The 26901-nt window shown below is 36.9% G+C and overlaps 1 protein-coding gene across 3 annotated transcripts in view; it reads right to left on the bottom strand.

Annotated features, from left to right (window-relative positions):
* Positions 1 to 26901, bottom strand: part of Kap3 (kinesin associated protein 3) — a 388285-nt gene that overhangs the window by 69804 nt on the left and 291580 nt on the right. For all 3 annotated transcript variants that reach the window (XM_067144995.2, XM_067144996.2, XM_067144998.2), the window contains one exon: positions 22889 to 23075. In XM_067144995.2, coding sequence (XP_067001096.1) covers positions 22889 to 23075 — 187 coding nt within the window. The remainder of the gene's footprint in view (positions 1 to 22888; positions 23076 to 26901) is intronic.

Raw genomic sequence — 26901 nt, 5'->3', positions numbered from 1 at the left:
TTAGCATGTACCTGCATAGGCAGCACACCCTAACTCACACAATGCAAGTGTTACCCAGGCTCTCTTTACAGGATGATGGAAACTGGTGAATAAAATGAAATATACTGTAGATCCCATTGGTCTTATAATAGGTATATTAATTGAACTGTGACCAGGTGATATGGTTCAGTACCTTATATAAAAGCTGCGCCAGTCTGTCCAACATAGGATTTTCTGCACTGAGAACATGTTAACCTATAAACTCCTGAACCTGAATATCTATTTCTATCGTAGTTAATATTATGATGATCAAAAAAGATGTGTTGAGTTGTGTTGATTGTTCGAAAGGCTACATTCATATTATGCTTACTGAAAGTATTCGCAATTTGGTGGACTACTGGGCTACTGTAAGTGAAAGTGCCGTACTTAGTTATTTTTGGTTTGTCGGGTATGAGATTCGTGGATAACTTATTTTTGATTTTGTGAATTAAGCGGTTTATCATCTCGACCTTAAACCCATTAAGTCTGGCTAGGTTTCTTATGTAGTTCAATTCATTCCTTAAGTTAGTAGGGGAAAGAGGGATTCGTAGTGCTCTATAAATTAAACTATGAAAAGATGCCTGTTTATGGGAGCCAGGATGTAATGAGGAATTATTTTTAGTTATTGGAGAATGTGTAGGTTTTCTATATATTTGAAATTCAAAAGTGTTATTGGTTCGTGTCACTGTTATGTCCAGAAAATTCAAGGAACCCTTGTCTTCATCTTCCTTAGTGAAACTCAGGATAGGGTCGATACTGTTTAATTTTTCCAAAATTTCGCTGCTATTGGTAACATCTTTACTAATTATTACAAATGTATTGTCCGCATATCTCAACCATAAGCAAATCCCTTTAATATTAGTTTTTATTTTAGTGTGTTCAATTGAGTCCATGTAAATGTCAGCTAGGAGGCCCGATATTGGGTCACCCATTGCTAAACCGTTCTGTTTGTAAATTTTTTTTGTTAAATGTAAAATAAATGTTGTCCAGAACAAAGTTCAATAGTTTCATGAATTCATCGATCTCCTTTCTACTGAGGTCACTATGTTTACAGATGTTATCATAGATGTTATCTGTGTCACCAGTCAGAATGTTTGGGTACATTTTAATCACATCGAAAGAGCATATTGCTTGATTTGATTGAAGATTAAATTTGCTTAAAATCTCACAAAAATCTATTGAATTCCTTAAGGGCTGCTTGTTAATAAACACGTAATGCCTTTTAAGGAAGCCATGGATGTACCTGGAGGCCTTATACGTTGGACTGTTGCGGCAGTTAATAATAGGACGCATTGGAATATCATTTTTATGTACCTTAAGGAGAACTCTTGCCACAGGAATATTCGGATTCATATTTACGAGTTTCTGTTGATCTTGTTCATTAAATGGAAATGTCGAATTCTTTATTATTGTCTTTAAATTACGTTGTATCTTAACCAGTGGATCTTTATTAACAACCATGTATCCATTACTGTTAAAGAAATCCTCTTTTTTTTTTCTTTTTCTTTTAAATATATGCTTCTTTGTCTAAGAATTATTGATCCCCCCTTGTCAGCCTTAGTTACCACAATGTTGTTGTTTTCTATCTTAGTCTGTAATTTTGTATTAGTGTATGTTGTCCGATATCAAATTTAGCATTCAAATCTTCGGCTAGCCTAGGAAGCTTATTCTTTATTTCCGTTTTTGTGTCACTTTGTATTTCATACGGGAGTTTAGAAACGTTGGTCTCTATTTCGGCCACTGGGTTAATGATGTCTACCTCTTTTTTCTTATTAGGCCAATTGTATTTAGTGCCTTTGTTCAAGAGATCCATCTCTTTACTTGAAAATTGTGTATTAGTCAAATTTACGACCTAGGAGTGTCAGTGTCTATCTGTACTTTGTTTAGAATGTTGTGTTTGTGATGCTCTCAATTGCATTAGTTTCTTATCCAGTGTCGCCTGTTTCTTATTCAACAAGTGCGTTAATTTGATATCTATGTGTTGTTGGAACGATTTCCATTCTAAAGGACCAGTACCTGGGCCACTATTAAATGTGTCTTATAAAGTTGTAAATTTAATTGCGACTTCTTTTTATACAACGCCTTCATTTCATTCTTAATCCAAATATCATTAATTTTATTTTGAACTTTGTTCATATTATAACTATTTAAGTCCTTTCTTTGCGTTGATTTCAAGAATTTCGGAATCAATTTCAGTCTCAGACAATGTTTTAAGAACGTTATATCTTTGGTAAACTTACAAATTTTTGTTTTAAGATTGAGAAATCTATTTAATTGACATCTTGCCTGGTTGGCTGTCACATTACAAACCATTATTCTCGTCATTATTCCGTATTGAAAAATAGCTGATCACAAAGTTTATACAAGGAGTAATTTTAATATCACCTATTCAATACAAATTTATTCCACTATAGTGTGGTTAAATACACATGGAAATTATCAGAAATTTGAAGTACATGTTTTGCCCACTGTTTATTGGGCATCATCAGCTTCAATCAATCTTAAAACACATATGGTCTAAGTAGTCATAATAACTTACGTAAAAAATATTGATGAATATTTACAAGTGTTAATACTGTGGATGCAAAATGTTTGCAGTAAAAAAATTGGTGTTAAAATAGAACTTATACTAAAATTACTTTGAAAAAATGATGTGTTCATCTAAAAGTAATAGTCATATATTGTTTTTAAAAAGTAGTCCATGTCTGCCACTGAAATGGATCTTCTCGATGAGAAGCTTAAGCAATATATATTACATTAGGAAAACAGAATATCAAAAAGAAGGCGTCAACAGGGTAAGAACAAGACGGTTAAAAGATGCAGTGAAAATTCATATTTGAAGCCAATATTTAAAATAAGGATGGAAAGAAGTAGTTGAATTGAAGGCAGTGTAGTTTATGACGTCTTGGATAGTTGGATTAAAATAGTGGCATGTCGTGAAGTGATGAAAAACATTAAAGAATTTGCCGTAAAATGCTGCTAAAATATCGAATAAAAGAAGGTATGCTGGACGACAAATTCGCGTGACAGAATATGCCCCTTGTAGACGTGGATGTCCGTAGTAAACAATGTTGTCAATCTGGAATGAAACGGAAGGCTAACTTGATGACGGGAAATTAGGCCGAGAATATATCACTGAAAACGATATGTTGAATAATGTTTATTTACTTATTCTCAAGATGTAATGTATGTCCGAATGTATCTGCGGTGTTAGTCTCTTTGAAGTTCCTACTTCTAGTGTTGTATCGACGCTGTGGAGGTGTAGGGGAATGCTGAGAGGAAGAGGGGGTATCTGTAGGCGAAGCATCACGTGTTATAGCCAGTATAGGAGGGGCGTTACTTGAAGGAGCAAGTATGGCGTCGGTATTTAACGAATTAGAGGGAGTCTTTAATTCTAAGGATTTAAATATCTGAGGGACTTTATTATGGTTTGGGTTGACCGTATTCAATAACTTAGGCATTAAAATATGTAGCGGACTTCCGACTTCCGTGTCGTCATTAAGATTACGATCTTTATTATATGTCCTGTCCAAGAAAGTGTAAATACTCTCTAATTCATTCAAAAGTTTACCTTTGCCTGTATTCCTAATTATTGTGAGATCTTTTTCTATTGTAGTGAATCGGTGTCCAGTTTCCTTCATGTGGGTGCTCACTGCCGAGTATTTATTTTGTTTTCCGGCACTGAAATGTTCCATGTACCTTATATAAAAGCTGTGCCCAGTCTGTCCAACATATTAACGCTGCAGATACATTCGGACATACATTACATCTTGAGAATAAGTAAGTACACATTATTCAACATATCGTTTTCAGTGATATATTCTCGGCCTAATTTCCCGTCGTCAAGTTAGCCTTCCGTTTCATTCCAGATTGACAACATTGTTTACTACGGACATCCACGTCTACAAGAGGCATATTCTGTCACACAAATTTATCGTCCAGCCTACCTTCTTTTATTTGATATTTTAGCAGCATTTTACGGCAAATTCTTTGATGTGTTTCAGCACTTCACGACATACCACTATTTTAATCCAACTTTCCAAGACGTCATAAACTACACTGCCTTCAATTCAACTCCTTCTTTCCATCCTTATTTTAAATATTGGCCTCAAATATGAATTTTCACTGCATCTTTTAACCGTCTTGTTCTTATCCTGTTGACGCCTTCTTTTTGATATTCTGTTTTCCTAATGTAATATATATTGCTTAAGCTTCTCATCGAGAAGATCCATTTCAGTGTCAGACATGGACTACTTTTTAAAAACAATATATGACTATTACTTTTAGATGAACACATCATTAACTCCGCCATTGTCCGGTCCCAAGTCCGGAATGAGAAAGGAGGAGGGTTTGCTAGTCTGGCACCCAGCTGTAAAATTGCCAACGCCGAGTGTTGGGCGGCGGGAAATAACCTGACTCCCTAAGAGGGCCAACGGCTTCGGGCGAATGAGCCCCTTTGGGTGGGGTGATGGTCCCCACAGTGGAGGAAATGCCACTGGAATCCATTATGCAGCGTCTGTTCTCCAGGTTAGGGGCGGCTGCACAAGGCGTCTGTACTCCAGAGGAGCGGCCTCATTATCACCTCACTGGATCACATCCAGAGTTGTAATTCGGGACCTAGTCCCACACAGGGGACACCTTGACAGTCAACCATGGAAGGTCTTTTAAGGAATACTCCACCGGCTGAACCAAGAGTTCAGAGAAGGCAGCATTCGGATACGGTGGGCTGCCACCTGAAAGATACCGTGAAGTCGGAGGCACGGAAATACCCCAGTACTACATACACGAATGAGACAAAATCAAGAATCAAACCAAAGCAGATAACATACTTCTCTACACACAACATAAACTCACTCATGCAAACCGGTAAACTAAAAGTGATCACCGACATAATGGACCAACACAAAATTCTTATCATGGGATTACAGGAAATTAGAAACACTGACCAGGATGCCTTGGAATCTCAAGGGTACAGACTTTATAAAGGTATACCCGGGAAGAGAGTGATGAAGAATGTCCCACAATTTGGAACAGGATTTTTGGTCAGCCTTAAAATAATAAACTCAGTTCAAGAATTCAGATCACAGTCTCCACGACTCTCAACGCTCACCTTAAAGGCATCTAATAAAATCTATACTATAATAAATGCCCATGCTCCCACTAATGATAAAAACAACTCCTCAAAAGACCAGGAGGAAACAGGAGAATTTTGGGACCTATTGGACCAGACCATAGATAACATCCCCAAACACCATATAAAATTATTAATAGGCGACTTCAACGCTCAACTAGGCAGAGAAAGAAAATACCGTGACATCATCGGAAAATGGCCAGCACACAAGAAAACAAATAAAAATGGAGAGAGACTAGTTGACCTGTGTAGAAACCATAATTTAATCTCAAAATCTACATGTTTTAAGAGGAAACCTCAAAAACTCAAAACATGGAAACACCCTGACTACACTAAAGGAGAATGGCAACTGGACCACGTCTGCATGGACAAATACCACCACAAAGAGATCTATAACGTCAAAGTCCTCCGAGGAATAGACACAGGTTCAGATCACTACGTAGTTAAAATTAAAATTAAACTCACTCCCCAGAGGAGACAACAAAAGCAAGCCCTTAAAACTAAAAGAAAAATAGATCCTACCCAGCTAATCAACAACAAAAATTACCAGAAAGCAACTGAAAAAATAAAAATCACAGACAAACTTGAAGACTTAGTACACAACCTTAAACAAATTGCAGAAGACCTAGCTCCAATTAAACCACGTAAAAAACACCAATGGTGGAACAGTGAATGTGATGAAACAGTGGAGAAAAGACATCAGGCATGGCTATTACATCAGTCCCAAAAGACAGAAATATCCTATCAAAAGTTAGTAAAACAGAGAAAAGAAACTACCCAAGTCTTAAGAAGAATAAAAAGACAACATCATAAGGACACCCTGCAGTTAATTGAAGAACAGTTCAGTAAAACTAAATCAAGGGACTACTACAAAACCTTCAGAAAGCAGCTCCAAAAATATGAACCCCCGACCCTACTGATGAAGGATGAAGATGGTAAGCTGGCCCATAACAATAAAGACAATGCAGAAATTCTGGCTAATCATTTCAACAAGCTTTTAAATTGTGAGGAACCTACAGAACTCCTTCATTTGGACACCAACACCCCGATAAAAACATCACCAGAAAACATCAATCCCCCCACAATAAAGGAAGTCTACCAAGCTCTGAATAAATTAAAAAACTACAAAGCGCCAGGAGAAGATCAGACCTTTGCGGAAATCTGGAAATATGCAGGAACCTCAGCAAAAGTTGCCCTCCATCAACAACTTGTCTCTATCTGGATTAAAGAAGAACTACCAGAACACTGGACAACAGCCCTCATTCATCCTCTGCACAAAAAAGGGGACAAAACCGACCCTAATAACTACAGGGGAATCTTGCTCCTAGACATAAGATACAAAATATTTTCAATAATCATCCTTAATAGGATAAGTTTACAACTTGAGAAAGAACTAGGAGAATATCAAGGAGGTTTCAGACCCTGGAGGAGCTGTCCTGATCAGATCATGAGTCTTAAGTTGATAATGGACTATAACAGGAGAAGAAACAGAGATATGGTGATAACATTTGTAGATTTCAAGAAAGCTTATGATTGCATCCATAGAGAATCTCTGTTTAAAATTTTAAGACTCCTTGGACTACACCCCAAATTAATAAACATGATAAAATTGACTCTCACCAATACCAAGTCAAAAGTGAAGTTTAGGGGTGAAACATCAGAGACATTTGAAATTAAAACTGGACTACGGCAGGGAGATGGGCTCTCACCACTATTATTTAACTGTGCTCTAGAAGTGGTAATGAGGGAATGGTTTAGAAAATGTCCCCCCAAAATAAAGATTGGCCGAAAAATCAAAACAAATTGCCTGGGTTTTGCTGACGATTTAGCATTACTAGCAGTGGACATAAAAGAAGCAAAAACCCAGATATCAGAACTTCAAAACATTGCAAATAAAATTGGCCTCAAAATATCATTTGAAAAAACAGAAATTATGCCCCAAAAACCAACACAGCTAAAAGAAGTCACCATAAATGGTAATAAAATCAAAATAGTAACTCAGTTTAAATATCTTGGAGAAGTAATAACACATAACTTAAATGAAAAAATCTCAATCCAAGTAAGAACAAATAGATTAGCTAAAGCACAAAAATTAACATGGGATATCTACAAAAAGAAATGTCTATCAATAAATACAAAAATAAAACACTACAACACAGTTATAAAACCGGAAGCTACATATGCAGCAGAAACACTCTTTTACCTGAATAAACAATCAAAGTCTGACAGACTTCAGAAAATTGAAAGGAGGATTGGAAGAACCTGTATCAACAAAAAATATCAGAAAGATGGACAGTGGCGGTTAATACCTAACAAAGTCGTGTACAAAGAGCTAGAACCCATTACAGATACTATGCGTAAGAGGAGACTGGGATTCTTTGGACATATCATGAGGATGCAGGACTCGAGACTTCTGAAACAACTAGTACAACACAATCTCGTCTCAAAAAATACCACAACAGGATGTAAATGGATCAGAGAAGTAAGAGAGGATCTGAAGGAAATAGGCCTTACAACAGAAGACACCAAAAATAAGATAAAATTGAATACAAAACTCAAGAATACAAACCTCCGCTTTACCCTTACACAAAACAAACCAACAACACGCACATTTTCAACTGAGGAAAGGGCACGAAGATCGGAGCGTCTGAAGAAGTACTGGGAGGACCGCAAAGACCGAACAATCCCTTCAAAGAGACCTGAACGACGGACTGACTAAAGTGATCCTATGTGGTCATAAAAGAAGAAGAAGAAGAAGAAGAAGAAGAAGAAGAAGAAGAAGAGAACACATCATTTTTTCAAAGTAATTTTAGTATAAGTTCTATTTTAACACCAATTTTTTTACTGCAAACATTTTGCATCCACAGTATTAACACTTGTAAATATTCATCAATATTTTTTACGTAAGTTGTTATGACTCCTTAGACTATATGTGTTTTAAGATTGATTGAAGCTGATGATGCCCATTAAACAGTGGGCAAAACATGTACTTCAAATTTCTGATAATTTCCATGTGTATTTAACCACACTATAGTGGAATAAATTTGTATTGAATAGGTGATATTAAAATTACTCCTTGTATAAACTTTGTGATCAGCTATTCTTCAATACGGAATAATGACGAGAATAATGGTTTGTAATGTGACAGCCAACCAGGCAAGATGTCAATTAAATAGATTTCTCAATCTTAAAACAAAAATTTGTAAGTTTACCAAAGATATAACGTTCTTAAAACATTGTCTGAGACTGAAATTGATTCCGAAATTCTTGAAATCAACGCAAAGAAAAGACTTAAATAGTTATAATATGAACAAAGTTCAAAATAAAATTAATGATATTTGGATTAAGAATGAAATGAAGGCGTTGTATAAAAAGAAGTCGCAATTAAATTTACAACTTTATAAGACACATTTAATAGTGGCCCAGGTACTGGTCCTTTAGAATGGAAATCGTTCCAACAACACATAGATATCAAATTAACGCACTTGTTGAATAAGAAACAGGCGACACTGGATAAGAAACTAATGCAATTGAGAGCATCACAAACACAACATTCTAAACAAAGTACAGATAGACACTGACACTCCTAGGTCGTAAATTTGACTAATACACAATTTTCAAGTAAAGAGATGGATCTCTTGAACAAAGGCACTAAATACAATTGGCCTAATAAGAAAAAAGAGGTAGACATCATTAACCCAGTGGCCGAAATAGAGACCAACGTTTCTAAACTCCCGTATGAAATACAAAGTGACACAAAAACGGAAATAAAGAATAAGCTTCCTAGGCTAGCCGAAGATTTGAATGCTAAATTTGATATCAGACAACATACACTAATACAAAATTACAGACTAAGATAGAAAACAACAACATTGTGGTAACTAAGGCTGACAAGGGGGGATCAATAATTCTTAGACAAAGAAGCATATATTTAAAAAAAAAAAAGAAAAAAAAAAGAGGATTTCTTTAACAGTAATGGATACATGGTTGTTAATAAAGATCCACTGGTTAAGATACAACGTAATTTAAAGACAATAATAAAGAATTCGACATTTCCATTTAATGAACAAGATCAACAGAAACTCGTAAATATGAATCCGAATATTCCTGTGGCAAGAGTTCTCCTTAAGGTACATAAAAATGATATTCCAATGCGTCCTATTATTAACTGCCGCAACAGTCCAACGTATAAGGCCTCCAGGTACATCCATGGCTTCCTTAAAAGGCATTACGTGTTTATTAACAAGCAGCCCTTAAGGAATTCAATAGATTTTTGTGAGATTTTAAGCAAATTTAATCTTCAATCAAATCAAGCAATATGCTCTTTCGATGTGATTAAAATGTACCCAAACATTCTGACTGGTGACACAGATAACATCTATGATAACATCTGTAAACATAGTGACCTCAGTAGAAAGGAGATCGATGAATTCATGAAACTATTGAACTTTGTTCTGGACAACATTTATTTTACATTTAACAAAAAAAATTTACAAACAGAACGGTTTAGCAATGGGTGACCCAATATCGGGCCTCCTAGCTGACATTTACATGGACTCAATTGAACACACTAAAATAAAAACTAATATTAAAGGGATTTGCTTATGGTTGAGATATGTGGACAATACATTTGTAATAATTAGTAAAGATGTTACCAATAGCAGCGAAATTTTGGAAAAATTAAACAGTATCGACCCTATCCTGAGTTTCACTAAGGAAGATGAAGACAAGGGTTCCTTAAATTTTCTGGACATAACAGTGACACGAACCAATAACACTTTTGAATTTCAAATATATAGAAAACCTACACATTCTCCAATAACTAAAAATAATTCCTCATTACATCCTGGCTCCCATAAACAGGCATCTTTTCATAGTTTAATTTACAGAGCACTACGAATCCCTCTTTCCCCTACTAACTTAAGGAATGAATTGAACTACATAAGAAACCTAGCCAGACTTAATGGGTTTAAGGTCGAGATGATAAACCGCTTAATTCACAAAATCAAAAATAAGTTATCCACGAATCTCATACCCGACAAACCAAAAAGAACTAAGTACGGCACTTTCACTTACAGTAGCCCAGTAGTCCACCAAATTGCGAATACTTTCAGTAAGTATAATATGAACGTAGCCTTTCGAACGATCAACACAACTCAAAACATCTTTTTTTAATCATAATAAGATTAACTAAGACAGAAATAGATATTCAGGTTCAGGAGTTTATAGATTAACATGAATAGGTGGTATTAAAATTACTCTTTGTATAAACTTTGTGATCAGCTATTTTTCAATACGGAATAATGACGAGAATAATGGTTTGTAATCATCAGCCTAGCTGAAATTACAAGCAAAAGACATAAACTAAAAATAAAGTAATATGGATGAACAAGAGGATGGATGGTAGTGGAATGACATGCAAGTAAAAACCTTAAACCCTCTTCAGTCCCGAGCCTGTTCATGCATTCGATGTGTTATATTTTGCTCAAATAATTTTAAAAAGTTCACCATAGGAAATTAGTGTGTTTCACTAAGTTGTTTTATTTGTGTAGCATATATGCTACATCAGGACTCAGAGTTGACTTTCCTACCATTATTACTTTTTTCCTTAAATAATTTTGTTTTATTGTAAGTAGACAAAACCACATGTAGAGCATATGCTACATACGGACTGAGGAGGATACATAAGTTACAATAAATATAACCAAAATATGTTAAAATTAACAGATGAATAAAATAATTGTGATGTCGCTTGAAATTTCTTGATGCCAAAGTCTTAGGCTGACGGTTGAACTCGTGTTGCACATTTAAATTCAAGTGGAGTCGTAAGTTTCTGGGAAGTTCTTAGAGCAAGTTCCACGATGGCGCAGCGGGAATTGTCCAATATGACCAATATAGACTTGACGAATTGAGAAAGCTGGACTTGTTCTATGTAGCATAAACAAATGCTGTGTTTAAAGGAAGTCTCAATTCAGTCGGAATCCAAAGAACATGAAGAACAAAATTAGAATTAACTCAAAAAATCTGATAGAGAAAGTACTAAGGGAAGGGGGGAGTGTGTGTATACAATAACGAGTACTCACCTTGCGCTTGTTTGGAACGAGCTGCTGGAAGGAGTGCAACAGACAGAGTGAGCGTCACGCAGCGTAGATCAGCAAGAGAGGAGAAGAGATGCGGAGGGGAAGGATGATGTAAGTGTGGAAGGAGACGGGAGGGAGGGAAGGAGAAATGGTTCAGGACGGGTTAGGAGAGAGGGAAGTTAATGGAATTTGAGGTGGAAGGGGACCCTTAATTGATTTAAAGAAAGGTTTATGAACAGCTGATTTGTTTTTCCTATAATAGGAAATGAAAACATCAAATAAAATGTTGGGTTTCTTGGTTATTTCATTAAGATTGTAGTTGGCATTAAAATATTGATCCAAATGTATGTAAAAGCTCTCAATTATGTTGAGTAGAGGTCCTTTTTTAACTATTTTGAGTATGTCCATGTCTGTTTCAATGTTTGTGAAACTATGGTTATAATCTACCATATATTGGCCGATGGCTGAAAATTTGTTGTATTTAGCTGCGTTAAAATGCTCAGAGTATCTGATATTGAAACTCCTACCGGTCTGCCCTATGTAAGAAATATTTGAACATGTGTTACATCTGATTCTGTAGACACCTAATTTTGAGTATCTGTTTATTTTATTAATATGTGAAGTGTTATGTAAGATTCGCATGTTGTTGGTTTTGAAGGCTATTTTCATGCCTTTTTTCTTTAAAACATTAGTAATTATGTGAATTCCATTGACATAGGTAAAAGTGGAGACAGAGTCGTGATTAGATGGTTCTTTTTTAAGTGTGGTAGGTCGGAATTTGTGTTTACTAATGATATTTTCTATGAATTGATTATTACAGCCGTTGAAACTAGCGATGTTATGGATGGGATTCAGTTCCGTGTGAAGATCTTTTTTGTTCATGGGTACGTTAAATGCTCTATGTGCGAGACTATTATAAGTTGCTTTTTTGTGGGGTAGGGATGAAATGAATCTTGTCAGATTGTGATGATGATGATGCTTGTTTTAAGGGGCCTAACATCGAAGGTCATCGACCCTGTCGGATTGTCGTAATCTATAATCTTCATTTCCGTATTGACAATTGCACAATTAAAAATAGGAGAGGATTTCCACCAATCAATACTTATTTATTGTACACATTAAACTACAGGACCGGTTTCGACCTCATATTCAAGGTCATCTTCAGCTGAACCATATATACATATTAATATAATGAAGCTTTGATTAAGATTGTGGTGTTGAAGGAATGCCATATGATGATGATGTACATTTAGTTACATACAAATGGGGCACGTCTTAGCGTGAGCTGGCGTATATGTCATTCTGTGCAATATTGCAACTGAAGTGTACAACTGTGAATAAGACTTAAATACGGAAGTTAGTCGATGTATTGACCACCAAGCAAGAACGAATGTTCATGTACATGAAGTGTTTTTATGTATTGTTTTTATCTTGCACATATATATAAGTTAGTTTAGGAAAAGACGTGTTTTATACACTAGTTTTAAGACCTTCAACATTTTAGACATACAGTTGCAATATTGCACAGAATGACATATACGCCAGCTCACGCTAAGACGTGCCCCATTTGTATGTAACTAAATGTACATCATCATCATATGGCATTCCTTCAACACCACAATCTTAATCAAAGCTTCATTATATTAATATGTATATATGGTTCAGCTGAAGATGACCTTGAATATGAGGTCGAAACCGGTCCTGTAGTTTAATGTGTACAATAAATAAGTATTGATTGGTGCACCTGTCGGATTGTGACGGCCGATCGGGTGGGTTTTCTATATATCTTGTAGGTTAAGGATTCCTGTTGTCTACTAATGGTGAGATCCAAAAAATTTATTTTTTGATCTACTTCTGACTCCAAAGGGAACTTAATGTAAGGATCAATGTTATTTAATGTTTGAAGTGTGGTATTAGCATCTTGCATCGTCGACGTATCTAGCCCAAAAGAGGATGTTATGAAATTTATTGTTGATCTAGTCAAACATTGAATGAACACTGATTATGCAATGGAAGATCGTGAATGATTTAGACGTTGATTAGGTAGACGATGTCTAAGGCTTAAAACTAGTCATCGTTTCTGCAATCGGCCCTATGTCTTTGCCTAATTTGGCTATTTTTAATTTAATGCCTAGATATTGAAAGGCTTTTCTTTTAGCTTGGTTAGCTTCATCATTTAAAGTAATAAACTTCATGGTTGGGTTCCATCTTGAGTTAAGACTTAACTTAAAGTTAATACAAGATTTATTGCTCCACCTTCTCAATACTTAAAATCATTTAACGTTTATCAAAACATTACAATATGATAGTGTCAGGTACTAGTTTTGGTCCGTTTTTTGGACCATCATCAGCCTAGCTGAAATTACAAGCAAAAGACATAAACTAAAAATAAAGTAATATGGATGAACAAGATGATGGATGGTAGTGGAATGACATACAAGTAAAAACCTTATACATAAGTTACAATAAAAATAACCAAAATATGTTACAATTAACAGACGAAGAAAATAATTGTGATGTCGCTTGAAATTTCTTGATGCCAAAGTCTTAGGTTGACGGTGGAATTCGTGTTGCACATTTCCGTATGAATACTGGTAATTCTGGAAGCTAGCTTTTTTCTTCTTCTTCTTCTTCTTCTTCTTCTTCTTCTTCTTCTTCTTCTTCTTCTTCTTCTTCTTCTTCTTCTTCTTCTTCTTCTTCTTCTTCTTCTTCTTCCTCTTCTTCTTCTCCAAAGAATGGAAAATGATTCACCTGCATTTTGTTTTTAACAATGCAAATTTTCCTGAGTCAAAGTTATGGGGATTGTAGTTTGTCATGTTATGATTGTTGGCTATAGGTGCAGGACTTACGTGAAGTTGATGCGACACTTTCCTGATGAGAACAATCTGATTCCGATAACATTTCATGACCTTTCCCCCCGGTTTCTTCAATGGAGACTCCTGTCCGGTAATAGCTGATCCCCATCTCTTTCCTATCAAAAGTTCAGCAATTCGTCGCTTAGCTAAGGCTGATTTATGTTTATGCATATTGTTTATTCCCTTGCATACAAGATGTAAATTATTACAGTACACTATATTTCAATAATAACAGTATCTTGATACGCAACTACAAGAGGTTACTTGCGCGCGTACTTCAAAAAAGTAAACAGACTGGCTACCACCAGAGAACTCACAAAAAAGATTAAACATACAAGAATAACAAAACTTACAGTTGTCGACACTGTTGTAGTACCATACAAGCATGTAATGTTGCTCAATGAGAATTGAGTACTGAAATATTAGTCCGTAACAGGCTTTACAAATTACTGTATAATCTTGAATACCACCTGCACTGTTGTTTTTCGAAAATATCGCTTCCTAACTTAGGTATGGGTCTTATTTAAAATTTCGGGAAATTTATCTTTCCGAATGCACGTAAATCGGGCATCACCGCCGGTGCGGCTTAGCAACAATGCTCTCTCCGCTCTCAGTATATGCTACTTCCACGCTTAGCGTCAGTCTCACGCACGTTCTCGGAATATCAACATGAATTCCACAAAGCATTTGCGATCTTTTACTGCGAGTGAGAAACTGAAAGTAATTAAATTGAAAACAAGAAGTGAAGTGGTTCAACCTATTCAATACAAGTAAATGAGAAATGTAGTGTTACATTCTTATTTGGTTAAAAGCGGTACTGGTTTCGACCACCAATCCAGGTCATCGTCAGCCGATTAAAAATACAAAAACAATGCACAGGAGAACAAAAAATTAAAGGATAAGTCTTTCACAAAAACAGTTCAAGAAGTAATATAAGACAATAGGGATTACCACTGCGCAATTTTAAATCATAAAAACCAGAAGAAGTTGAAGTTCAGTCACTTATATGTAGCAAGGCGCAAGTCCCTGAAGAGTAGCACAACACACGCAATGTCCGGCACTGGGCCTTAAAATGTTTACGAAAAAAGGTGAACAGTTCATTGAACAAGCCCGCAAACACTGACAGGCGCGAAGTCACAACAAGATTTAATAAATTTAAAGTCCCAAAATTGTGTAGAAGTCGAAGACAAGTCGCTTAAAAAAATAAGATGCTAGCTCCTGAAGATCAGCGCATATATGCAATGTCAGCCACTGTGCTTATAAATACCACCGAAACTCTGTGAATAGCTTGAAGAACAAGCCTGCAAATGCTTCAGTCACGAAAATATATAATACAAGTTAATATAATTGAAGTATATATCAATGTTAATAGGATCTTGTAGATTCTTTAGAGATGCAGAACAGTTCGGAAAGCCGAAATTATTGGAAATCGTGCTGCCGGTAGGAAATACAATATTGACGAGTCATGTATTCGCGATTGGAGAAAGAAGAAAAATGTGCTATTAACATGTAGAGGAGATTTTAGAGCTTTTCATGGACTCAGTGTACAGTTTCCAGAAACTGAAAAAAACTTCATAAATATGTGACAGAAAGGAGGGAATTGGGATATGGTGTGTTACATTTGCAAGTAATCAACTTCATTTTCCGTATCAAAATTTAATCACTAAGTTTTACAATATTTAAAATTCTTCCACCGTTTTGATACTTTTTTTTGCCATTTGGCAAATTTTTTTTATTTGTCAACAGTACATGTTTCGTTCCTTGTTTAGGAACATCCTCAGCTGTTCTTGTAGCTTAGGTGATTTGCTAAGATTTAAAACACATTAATTTGCAGGTACGGTACAGTGAGTCATTTAAAAACTACTGAAAATACCAATTAAATTAAAAACAATGTAGGGGTTAATGTGTTAATAATGTGAGAGCGGTCAGCTTAAAAACTATGTCTATTCATTTGAATAGTTGTTAAAAATTCCATTTTGTTACATTAAAAAAGTCTGTTTGCGGTTAAAAGTTTTAAAAAATGTTTGACTTCGTAACACTGTTCAAATTATTGAATTTTTTATCTTCTGTTCCTTCCAGGTGAGTTGTTATTTATTATGAGTTTGCTTATGGTGCCTTTGATTGAGTCTAATGTGGAACTTTGAAGCTGATTGCTGAACAATATTTGTGAAGGAAGCTTCGTTTCAATTTCTGAAATGAAATAAAATAAGGAAATGGAAATTTGTTTAAAAAAGATGTGTCTGTACATGATAACTGAAAGTATAAAAAAGTTCTTTACCTTGCTATGGTAGACTCCAATTCTACTGTGACCCTGGAGGGACGTTTGTTGCTGCTTTGCGTCTTGTATAGTAATGGTGTGTGTGTTCCATTGTATGCTCCTCCTTACGGGGAGGCAAGGTTGCGGAGAGGGGAGGGGGCGTGTCGGTTACTGTGACAGCATTAACTTTAGAGGGGCTAGGGAGAGGGGATGTACAAAATGGCGGAGGTTCGTTCTATTTGTATTGCGTCTTTTGCCTAAAATTTCAAGACTTGATAGTGTTCCTTCAAATATAGGATTTCTAATGTCAATAGTTTCATTTAGGTTATTGTCCTGATTGCTTTTTTGTTTTAAATAAATGTATAGATTTTCTAATGTGTTAAGGAGAGCTCCTTTGTTTATTTTATGCAATATAGTTAAATCCTGTTCTATGGTTGTAAATTGATGTCCGGTTGAACTCGTGTTGACCCATCGCGGAAATTTTTTTGTGTCTTTCAGCGTTGACATGCTCCTGGTATCTTACAGTAAAACTGCGCCCTGTTTGTCCGACATAACTTTTTTTGCATTGGTGACACTTCAATTTATAAACTCCTGATTCAGAATGTTTGTTTTTTCCTAGGGAATTAACACTACTGTAATTAAATAATTTATGCTTTGTGTTATTGCTAGTTGAATATGCGATCTTATAATTATATTTTCTAAATAAATTGGTTACTGTGTATAAATTAGGGTTATTAAACGAGAACTTGGCGTATTTGTCTTTCTTTTTTGTTTTGGGTTTTAGGTTAGTTTGTAATTTCTGTTTGAATTTACCAAATATTTTGTTTATTATTTTTGGTTCAAAACCGTTGTATTGGGCTTGTTTGCGAATAAAGCGTAGTTCTTTTTCTCTTTCTGTGTGTGTAAGGGGTATATTAAACGCTCTATATATGTAACTGTAATAAGCTGACCTTTTTTGCGATTCTGGGTGCAACGAGTAGTTCTTTATTGTAATGCGAGTAAAAGTGGATTTTCTGTGTATCTTGAAGACAAACTCTTCCTTTTTCCATGTTACATTTATGTCTAAAAAGTTAATGGAGCTTTATTTTTCTTTCTCTAATGTAAACTTTATTCTGGATTCAAGTGTATTTAATTTATTGAGGATATCGTCACTGTTATTCTCTCTTTGATCTATTACGGCATAAGTGTCGTCCACAAAGCGTATCCATAAATTGAGACCTTCTATTTGTCCTATTATTTTGGTATGTTCGAGGTAATCAAGATAAATATTGGCTAAAATGCCGGAAGCGGGAGCACCCTGTAAGATACCAGGAGCATGTCAACGCTGAAAGACATAAAAAAAATTCCGCGATGGGTCAACACGAGTTCAACCGGACATCAATTTACAACCATAGAACAGGATTTAACTATATTGCATAAAATAAACAAAGGAGCTCTCCTTAACACATTAGAAAATCTATACATTTATTTAAAACCAAAAAGCAATCAGGACAATAACCTAAATGAAACTATTGACATTAGAAATCCTATATTTGAAGGAACACTATCAAGTCTTGAAATTTTAGGCAAAAGACGCAATACAAATAGAACGAACCTCCGCCATTTTGTACATCCCCTCTCCCTAGCCCCTCTAAAGTTAATGCTGTCACAGTAACCGACACGCCCCCTCCCCTCTCCGCAACCTTGCCTCCCCGTAAGGAGGAGCATACAGTGGAACGCACACACCATTACTATACAAGACGCAAAGCAGCAACAAACGTCCCTCCAGGGTCACAGTAGAATTGGAGTCTACCATAGCAAGGTAAAGAACTTTTTTATACTTTCAGTTATCATGTACAGACACATCTTTTTTAAACAAATTTCCATTTCCTTATTTTATTTCATTTCAGAAATTGAAACGAAGCTTCCTTCACAAATATTGTTCAGCAATCAGCTTCAAAGTTCCACATTAGACTCAATCAAAGGCACCATAAGCAAACTCATAATAAATAACAACTCACCTGGAAGGAACAGAAGATAAAAAATTCAATAATTTGAACAGTGTTACGAAGTCAAACATTTTTTAAAACTTTTAACCGCAAACAGACTTTTTTAATGTAACAAAATGGAATTTTTAACAACTATTCAAATGAATAGACATAGTTTTTAAGCTGACCGCTCTCACATTATTAACACACTAACCCCTACATTGTTTTTAATTTAATTGGTATTTTCAGTAGTTTTTAAATGAATCAATGTTCCGTACCTGCAAATTAATGTGTTTTAAATCTTAGCAAATCACCTAAGCTACAATAACAGCTGAGGATGTTCCTAAACAAGGAACAAAACATGTACTGTTGACAAATTTAAAAAAATTGCCAAAAGGCAAAAAAAGTATCAAAACGGTGGAAGAATTTTAAATATTGTAAAACTTAGTGATATGGTGTGTTAACCGAAATGTGTCAGCTAAAGGCATTAGAGATAGCAAAGGAACTTTCATTGGAAGGGTTTAAGGCAAGCCGAGGATGGGTTTGTAATTTTTATAAAAGAAATGGGTTGAGCATACGAAAGCGTACCTCAATTTCACAGCGTCTTCCTAGTGCCTACGATGAGAAGTTCTTGTCATTTCAGCGTCACATAATTCGGTTGCGGCAGGAAAATGCATATTTGCTTTCTGAAATTGGCAATGCAGATCAGACACCCGTCTACTTTGAAATGCCAGTGGACAGGACTGTGAATGTTAAGGGTGCGAAAAGTGTTACCATTAGAACAGGTGGTAATGAAAAACAACGGTGTAAGGTAATGTTGTGTATTCTTGCGGACGGAACCAAATTGCCAGCGTACATTGTTCTCAAGCGAAAGACGCTTCCTAAAAATCTACCTGCTGGTGTTATCGTCAGATCTCAGAACTCTGGCTGAATGGACAGTTCACTTGTGGAAGACTGGATAAAGTGTGTCTGGCAACGTCGCCCTGGTGCATTATTGAGACAAAAGAGCTTGCTTGTTCTCGACAGTAACTGCGGCCACACAACAGACGCTGTGAAGAAACATATCAAGGATGGGAAAACCGACCTAGCAGTCATTCCGGGCAGGATGACATCTATGATACAGCTGCTGGATGTCTGCATAAACCATCCATTTAAAGCAGCTTTGAAACAGCTCTGTACAGAATGGATGGCGGCTGATAATCAGACACTGGCACCAACTGGTCGCATTCAGCGCCCGGAAGTTCAGCTGCTGTGTTCGTGGATTTTGACAGCATGGAATCGTATCCCTGGAGACCTCATACAGAAGAGCTTCAGGAAATGTAGCATTTCTAATGCTATGGATGGCAGTGATGATGACATTTTGTGGGAAGGTGATGGAGATCAAAGTTTCGAAGTTGATACTGATGATGATGATGATGATGATGATGATGATGATGAATGAACTCATTGGATATCGTTCTGGAAATGTTTGTTTACTTTTATTTGTATTTTGTAATCATTTGATGTGTGTTAATAAAGATTGTAAATAATTTTGACTTCACTTTTTTCTTTCAATTTTGTTCTTTCAAAATAAGGGGGGAGGTCTTATTCGGTGGCGGGTGGTATTCGAGATTATACAGTAATTCAGAAATATCGTAGATCTTACAGCTGATTCTGTCACGAGAGGGGGCGGGGGTGTTGTTGGCCCATCCCACGGATGTGTCATTGCTAAGAACAGACTTATTTGATTGAATGGAAACACGACAATGACAATGATATAATTACATAACAAAACAGTTCAGCAGATGCCACACTGCTGTGTACAGATTGGCAAACAAAGCATTATTAAAGTGATAAATTGTTTGAATTCAATGGAATAACTTTGTGACAAGAAAGAAGAAATTCAATACTTTCAATTTCAGTCATTAAATTTTTTTTGTCAAAATGACCAAAATCTCCTTAAGATATGTCCTATCTCCTCTTCTGGTCTCTTCAGTGTGTAAACACTTCTCTTTTATATAGTTTATAAATTTATTTTCTCAAAGTTAGTTTCTGCAGACTGAAGAACTGAGTTGAAAATGAAAAGAAATGGTTTCAGATATTACAAAACATAAAATGAAATTCATTTCTCTAAAACATAACATAACAATTAAAATTATGACAATGAGCGTGACAGGAGATGTTGGTGGAAGGGTTCTCCTAAATCCACACATTTCTGACATCATCTTAAGAAACATGCATTGCTTCATCTTCCGTAATTGAATCTATTTCTCTCCTGATAGCTCGTCCTGCCAGTTCCTTGTCCAAGTCATCACAGGGACTTTTTAGCTCCGAGAGTTTGTTTACTTCCTCGTCAAACACACTTCTTATCAAGTACATTCCTCTTAATTTCTTTACGAGTTTCCGCACAGTATCTCTATGGAAGGGCGAACACCTAACGACTTCTCTGCAAGCCTCTTGTTTTCACATACCTCACAGAAACGTAATGAGAACTAACATGAGAACAGCTCCAGTGACAATGGAGTACAACTCAGAAAGTGAGAGAAGAACTTGCTATGCCACAGAAAGGAGTGATGAGTAACTCACTGTGTTTGCTGCTGATATTAACAAGTCTAAGAGGAGTTTGAAGTAATAAAGAGAAGACAGAACACAGGAAAATGTATAGAGAAAAGCAAGACAATAGTAATAAGAGGGAACAAGGAAGGAAAAGGACAATTAAAAATGGGAGACATATACTGTATATTGAAATTCTTGAGAACTTCATTACTTACGAGATAAATAAGTAGAAAATTCAAGACTCAATATGGAAATCAGCAAGAAGATAGCGGTTGATAGTTGATACTTTTCAATCCACTATGGATAAAATAAGGCTGAAAAATTAATACAGAAAACGGAGAAAAAAATTTATAAGAAATATGTTACACAAAACAAGGCTAGAGAGAGAAATAACATAAGGAAAGAAATGGACAGAGATGGCTTGGACATGTTAAACGGATGAAGAAGAAATAATGAACACAGTTCACTTCAATTTCACGAGAAATACACTAAATATCTTATTTACTGGTAAAATTAATAACATCAATGTGCAAAATGTGCAAGTTTGTAACTTACTTCTTACAAAATTGTGTGACACAGTTCTCTTTTTCTGCAGTTCTCCACGTGATATCGTTCACATGGTTGGTCATACTATCTTCATTCGCTGTGTACCACATACCTTGTGGTGAAAGTCATGCACCGCACACCCTGTCAATGCTGCAGGAACTCTCTCCATAACATTGTGATGGCCTCTGCTGCTGTGCGTCTCCCACCTCGTCTGAATGTCATTGTCACCGTTTTATTAATATTACTCGCCAGCTCGTTTTCTTCAGCCCAGAAGAGTGGTCTTCCTGTTAGCCGAAGCCATCGCCACGTCGTCTGCATAAATATATACACTCACCCCCTTCGGTTTTTACTGCAATATTAAAAAGGATGGGGCTCAGGGGGTCACCTTGTAAGACACTATTCCTGTGCACGTAGAGATTGATCTGAATTTTGTTTCTGATCAGAATGTCCCTCACTATTTATACTAAAGGGTTTCCTTCACCTATCATATTCTCCAGCTTATCCATGAATTTCCTTATATTCTCTGTATAATATGCCTTTGAATAGTCCACAAAGATTGATCAGTTTTTGCCCCTCGGAGAACTGGTCACTTCCTGAATGTCCTCTCACTGCACTAAACTGTCCCTGCTGTAGTTCCGTGCATGCCATGTGGTTCCACCTTTGGCACATCCCATCACATGAATTCAGGATATCTTATCACAGACCAGGCAGATTTTGTGTCTGTTCGCATCCTTGTTAGATGGCTACATCCGTTCAGCATGCTTTTTTTGTAATCTCTGTGGTACTTCTCACAAGTGATTATCTAGAAATTCAATACATAATCTCTTTGCTGAAGCCATGTCGAAGTGGCACTGGTGTTTGCTACCTATGCCACACTGCACTAAACATTTAACGATCTCACTCACTGTACATGCATACACTTGCTACAAATATTAAACAATGTACTTTTACAAGTTGCACTTTCCTATAATGCACTAAAAGTTAAGCTATTGGGGGAGTTGCACTTCCATGCAATCAAACTACACTGGTAAAACTTTCAAATACAGTTTCTAGAGAGATGCAAATGGAGTGACATAACTTCACAAGCCTAAGATTCTGATCTCCAATTGAAATATACACATGTGACCAAACTTGATCAGTAGTTTATACTGTAAAGGTCCCCTATCATGCTGGGAAATGAATAGTCGTAACAAGGCAGCATATTTTAGTCACATCTTCCAAAACGATAAATACAGCTCTACAGAACTGATCATAGAAGGGAAACACGGACAGAGAAGATTAACCTGGGTGTGGAACCTCTAATAGTGGTTTGCATTCATGATACGGAAACCCTGAATGAGAAGCACTGCTCCACGATAGTCACCAACCTTCTATGAGTAGCAGGAGCAGGAGGGTATGAATATTTGTTTTGTAAAAAAATAGGGGCTAATCAGGTTTCCATATGAATTCTATTAGAAGTTTACAGAAACAATTCAAATAACTGGCCTGGAAATACATACTAGATGGATACAGCAAGGTGCGTTGTATCATGTCATCAGTATAGAAGGATGGCAGTTCATCCATATCTCCAGCTGCTCCATAAGCAGTGTCGTCAATAGTACTGCTTTCTACCATTTCCAGCCACTGGGAGTTATGCCACCTAAATTTTTCCAACTTGATTCGTTCAGCCCAGTCTTTGTTACATTCCTGTAAATAGACAATTATTTTATGAGCACTCTACTTCAATTTTCTCTGACTAAAGGAGAGGAAAACTTTGATCTACCCAGTGGTAAAAAAAATGGTAAGTGCTAGTGCAGTGTACTTTCTAATACTAGCTATCACACTGTCTTTCCTGAAGTAGGTATGTTCCTGTACAGTTCTTCCTGCCATGTAACCAGACTTTTGGACAGGAAAACTCCAAGTGATTTGTGTGATGACTCTAATGTGAATAGTAATACACACTGACCAGCAAAAAAGTGGAACACTTTCATTTTTATAAAATCATAATTTATTACTCCAACATTCCTTTAAATTTTACAAAAGCAACATGTTTGGCCAAAGAAAATACCAAAATATCTTTCACAACATGCAATAACCCATTCCGCTACAATGACGGGTACAGCCGTCGAGAGTTCCGCATTCATTAACATGCAATTACGGGTACAACCGTCGCTGTGTACTCAAGTATTAAATACGTCTGACTGTCGATTTCTTTCGGTTGTGATGTTGTACTTTTAACATTACGTTTTTAGATAACGCTAGCGTGTTTACATGCCTATGTTATTTTCCAAAAGCCATTTTGTCATTGTTTATTTTGCTACTCAAGTTGGTCATCTTGTTCATGAAATGAATACTACAGAGCAAGATGATGTGTAAACATCGCAAGGAAGAAGAGGAAAGAATTCTGCAATTTCTTCTTGATAGTGGTGATGAAGATAACTCAGTTTTAACAGTGATAGTGTGTCTGAGAACTGTGACTCCACTTGTGAAAGTGACAGTGAGGATGAAGATAACTTCGTATATAACCTCACCACATTGAGCAACTGGAACTGGAATTTGGCCGTTACTGTTCCGAAAGGCAATGCGTGTGCAGTTGTTGGGGAGCAGTAGGCGTCTGGGTGATCAGTTCACTTTTTGGTAAGGAATTTGCAAGGAAACCAATGCCTATGCAAATAAAATTCTGGAAGATGTCACCCTGCCTGATTACGCCACTAGAGCATGTCCATCTCAAGGTAGCACAACAATGGAAGGCACTAGGGTCATTTTCCTGAAGAGATTGCTCCTACAGCAAGTAAATCAGCTCCATCAAGGAGACGTAAAGCGTGTAATCCGGAAGGAAGATTGCTTCGAGTGCAACAAATGCAAAGTTGCCCTCCACGTGGATGGACTTCAGTTAATTGTAGTAAGTTAAAGTCTAAACCAAAATGTTGTTAGTTTCTTCTTCTTCTTCTTTTATGACCACATAGGATCACTTTAGTCAGTCCGTCGTTCAGGTCTCTTTGAAGGGATTGTTAGTTTAATGCACTTCAACATTCATAACACAAAATGTAGAAAAAATAATTGCATTCTAAGGTACATTTTTCAAGGGAAATATCTGCATGGCAATGGGTTAACTCTCAATTTTCCTTACATTTTACAATTTTTAAAATCTGTCGCTTTTTACTTGCCAGTTATGGCCAAACAAAACAAGTTAATGTTTGTACTGCACTTCACGAGAACAATAGACACTCCCCTAGCATCTATGAGCTGTTCAAAAGTTGTTGGATGGCCTTTAGCAACTGTGCCAAGGTGGTGGTGTCACAATGTCTGAAAAACCTTCCAAGTGTATTCCATACAAGTTCAATAGGGTTTGACTACATGCTGGGCAGTCCAGGTTTTGAATCCAAACTTCCTGCAGAAGCACTAAGGGAGTGGCCATTATCGTGCACCAGCATAAAATTCTGGCCAATGAAAGGTGGAAAAGGCATCACATGGTCCTCCAGGATCTCTTTGGGTATTTGAGTGTCCCATGATCGATGAACAACTCAATGCAGGCCACATTGTTGATGTCGCTCCCCACCATCACTGAGTCCGCCTCCAAATGGAGCCAGATGGCTGCTCAGTTATACTTCCTCTTAAAACAATAATCACCACCATAATGCACATGGAGTCCTCTCTCCAGACCTTCTCCACACTCTTTCTCCTCCATTACGAGAGTTGAGATTGAAGTGACTCATCAGTGGAGAGAACAGAGACCCATTGCTCCCACATCTATCCCAGATGCTGGAACGAAGACACGCTTCTCTGTGTCGTTCGAGTAGGGGTTTATGTACAGGTCTCCTGGTAACTGCCTCCCTACTGTTCGCTCACTCACTGTCATCTTCCAGTCGATTTCTTGCATAGACTGTTGTGGTACTGCAATCACGCAGAACTTGCAGGGTGAGAAATTCTTTTTTTATGATTTACTTTATGTCACACGCCTCCCGTAAGTCCAACCCCTCGTCCACGTCGTGGGAGGTAGGCAACGGCATGAAGTAAGGGATTGCCTGCAGGGGAGATGTACAGCGGGGACTGTGTGTGCCCCATGACGACCGCTACAGTAGCTGTGAAGGCCCTACAGGAACCCTGAAAAGTGACGGCTAATGGGGCTCTGTTGAAGTCCTCAATGGCAGATGCGGCGGAAGAAGATACTTTTGAAACGGCAAATCTGGAAGACGAGGCAACCCTCTTCCCGTGGGGTTTGGGGAACCACTGCCTTGTGGTGAAGAGGGAGACAACCCCTACAGAAACAGAAGGTGGCAGTCCCACCACCAAGCTCAGGTTGCTGTGGGCTAATAACTCGCACATCTTAAATATAAACTATTAAAGAAACTGAAGTGAAACACAACCGGATGGATAACAAGCTGACGACTTTTGGCATGAAACGGAAAACGAGAATAGGTTTTAGGAATGTCAGAACCCTGAGAGAGCGCAGTAAATTGAAGCAAGTGGCTAAAGTGATGGAGGAATACAGGCTGGATATCCTTGGATTAAGTGAAGTACGGTGGCCAGACTTCGGAGAAATACAGACTCTTAATAGGTGCACGTTCCTGTCTTCTGGGCAAATGGGGGAGGATCCAGAACATAGAGAAGGTGTAGGATTGCTATTGAATGAAACTCCTTGATTGGAAACCCATCTCAGAAAGACTGATGACAGCTCGATTCAAGACCCGGGTTCGCAATGTGACAGTGATCCAGTGTTATGCTCCCACAGGAATGTCACAGAGATTCAAAAAAAGGAAGAATTCTACTGCCAGCTAAATGAGACTATTAAGAAAGTTGGAAAGAGAGATATTATTATTGTGATGGGGAATTTAAATGCAAAGATTGGTTCTAACAATGAGGGACTGGAACAAATTATGGGAGTGCATGGAGTTGGTGACTGTAACGAAAATGGGGAGCTTTTCATTGATTTCTGTGCTAGTCATGATTTGGTAGTGGGTGGCACTTTATTCCCTCATAAACGATGCCATACGATTACATGGGTGTCGCCAGATCAGGTTACAGAAAACCAGAGACCACATCACCATAAGTAGAAAGTTTAGAAGATCATTGACTGATGTTAGAAATAAAAGAGGGGCAGATATTGGAAGTGATCATCACCTGATAGTTGCCGAGTTTTAAATGAAAATTGTGGCAAGTGGAAGGAAATTTGAAAGGTGAAACAAGAAATTTGATTCTGGTAAATTGCAAGTTGAAAGTAAAAGGAAAGAACTCCAGATAGAATTAAGAAACCGCTTTGAAGCTCTTGCTGTTGAACCAGAACTTATGATGGATGTTGAATTATCATGGAAGAAAGTCAAGGACACATATTTAGACGTTAGTGAGAAGGTGCTTGGATTTCACAATTATCTCAAGAAGGAATGGATGTCTGATGATACTTGGAAAAAAATAGAGGCTAGAAAGCTAGTTAAGGCAAAGATTAATATGTGTAAAACAAGATAACAGAAAGCCGCAGCATAAAAGGAATATGTGGAAGCTGATAAGAGTGTGAAGAAAAGTGTAAGAAAAGACC

This window comes from Anabrus simplex, chromosome 4 (genome assembly GCF_040414725.1).
Source record: "Anabrus simplex isolate iqAnaSimp1 chromosome 4, ASM4041472v1, whole genome shotgun sequence".
NCBI classification, from domain to species: domain Eukaryota; kingdom Metazoa; phylum Arthropoda; class Insecta; order Orthoptera; family Tettigoniidae; genus Anabrus; species Anabrus simplex.
Note: the sequence above shows the minus strand (reverse complement) of the source record. Positions and strands in the feature narration are given on the sequence as shown.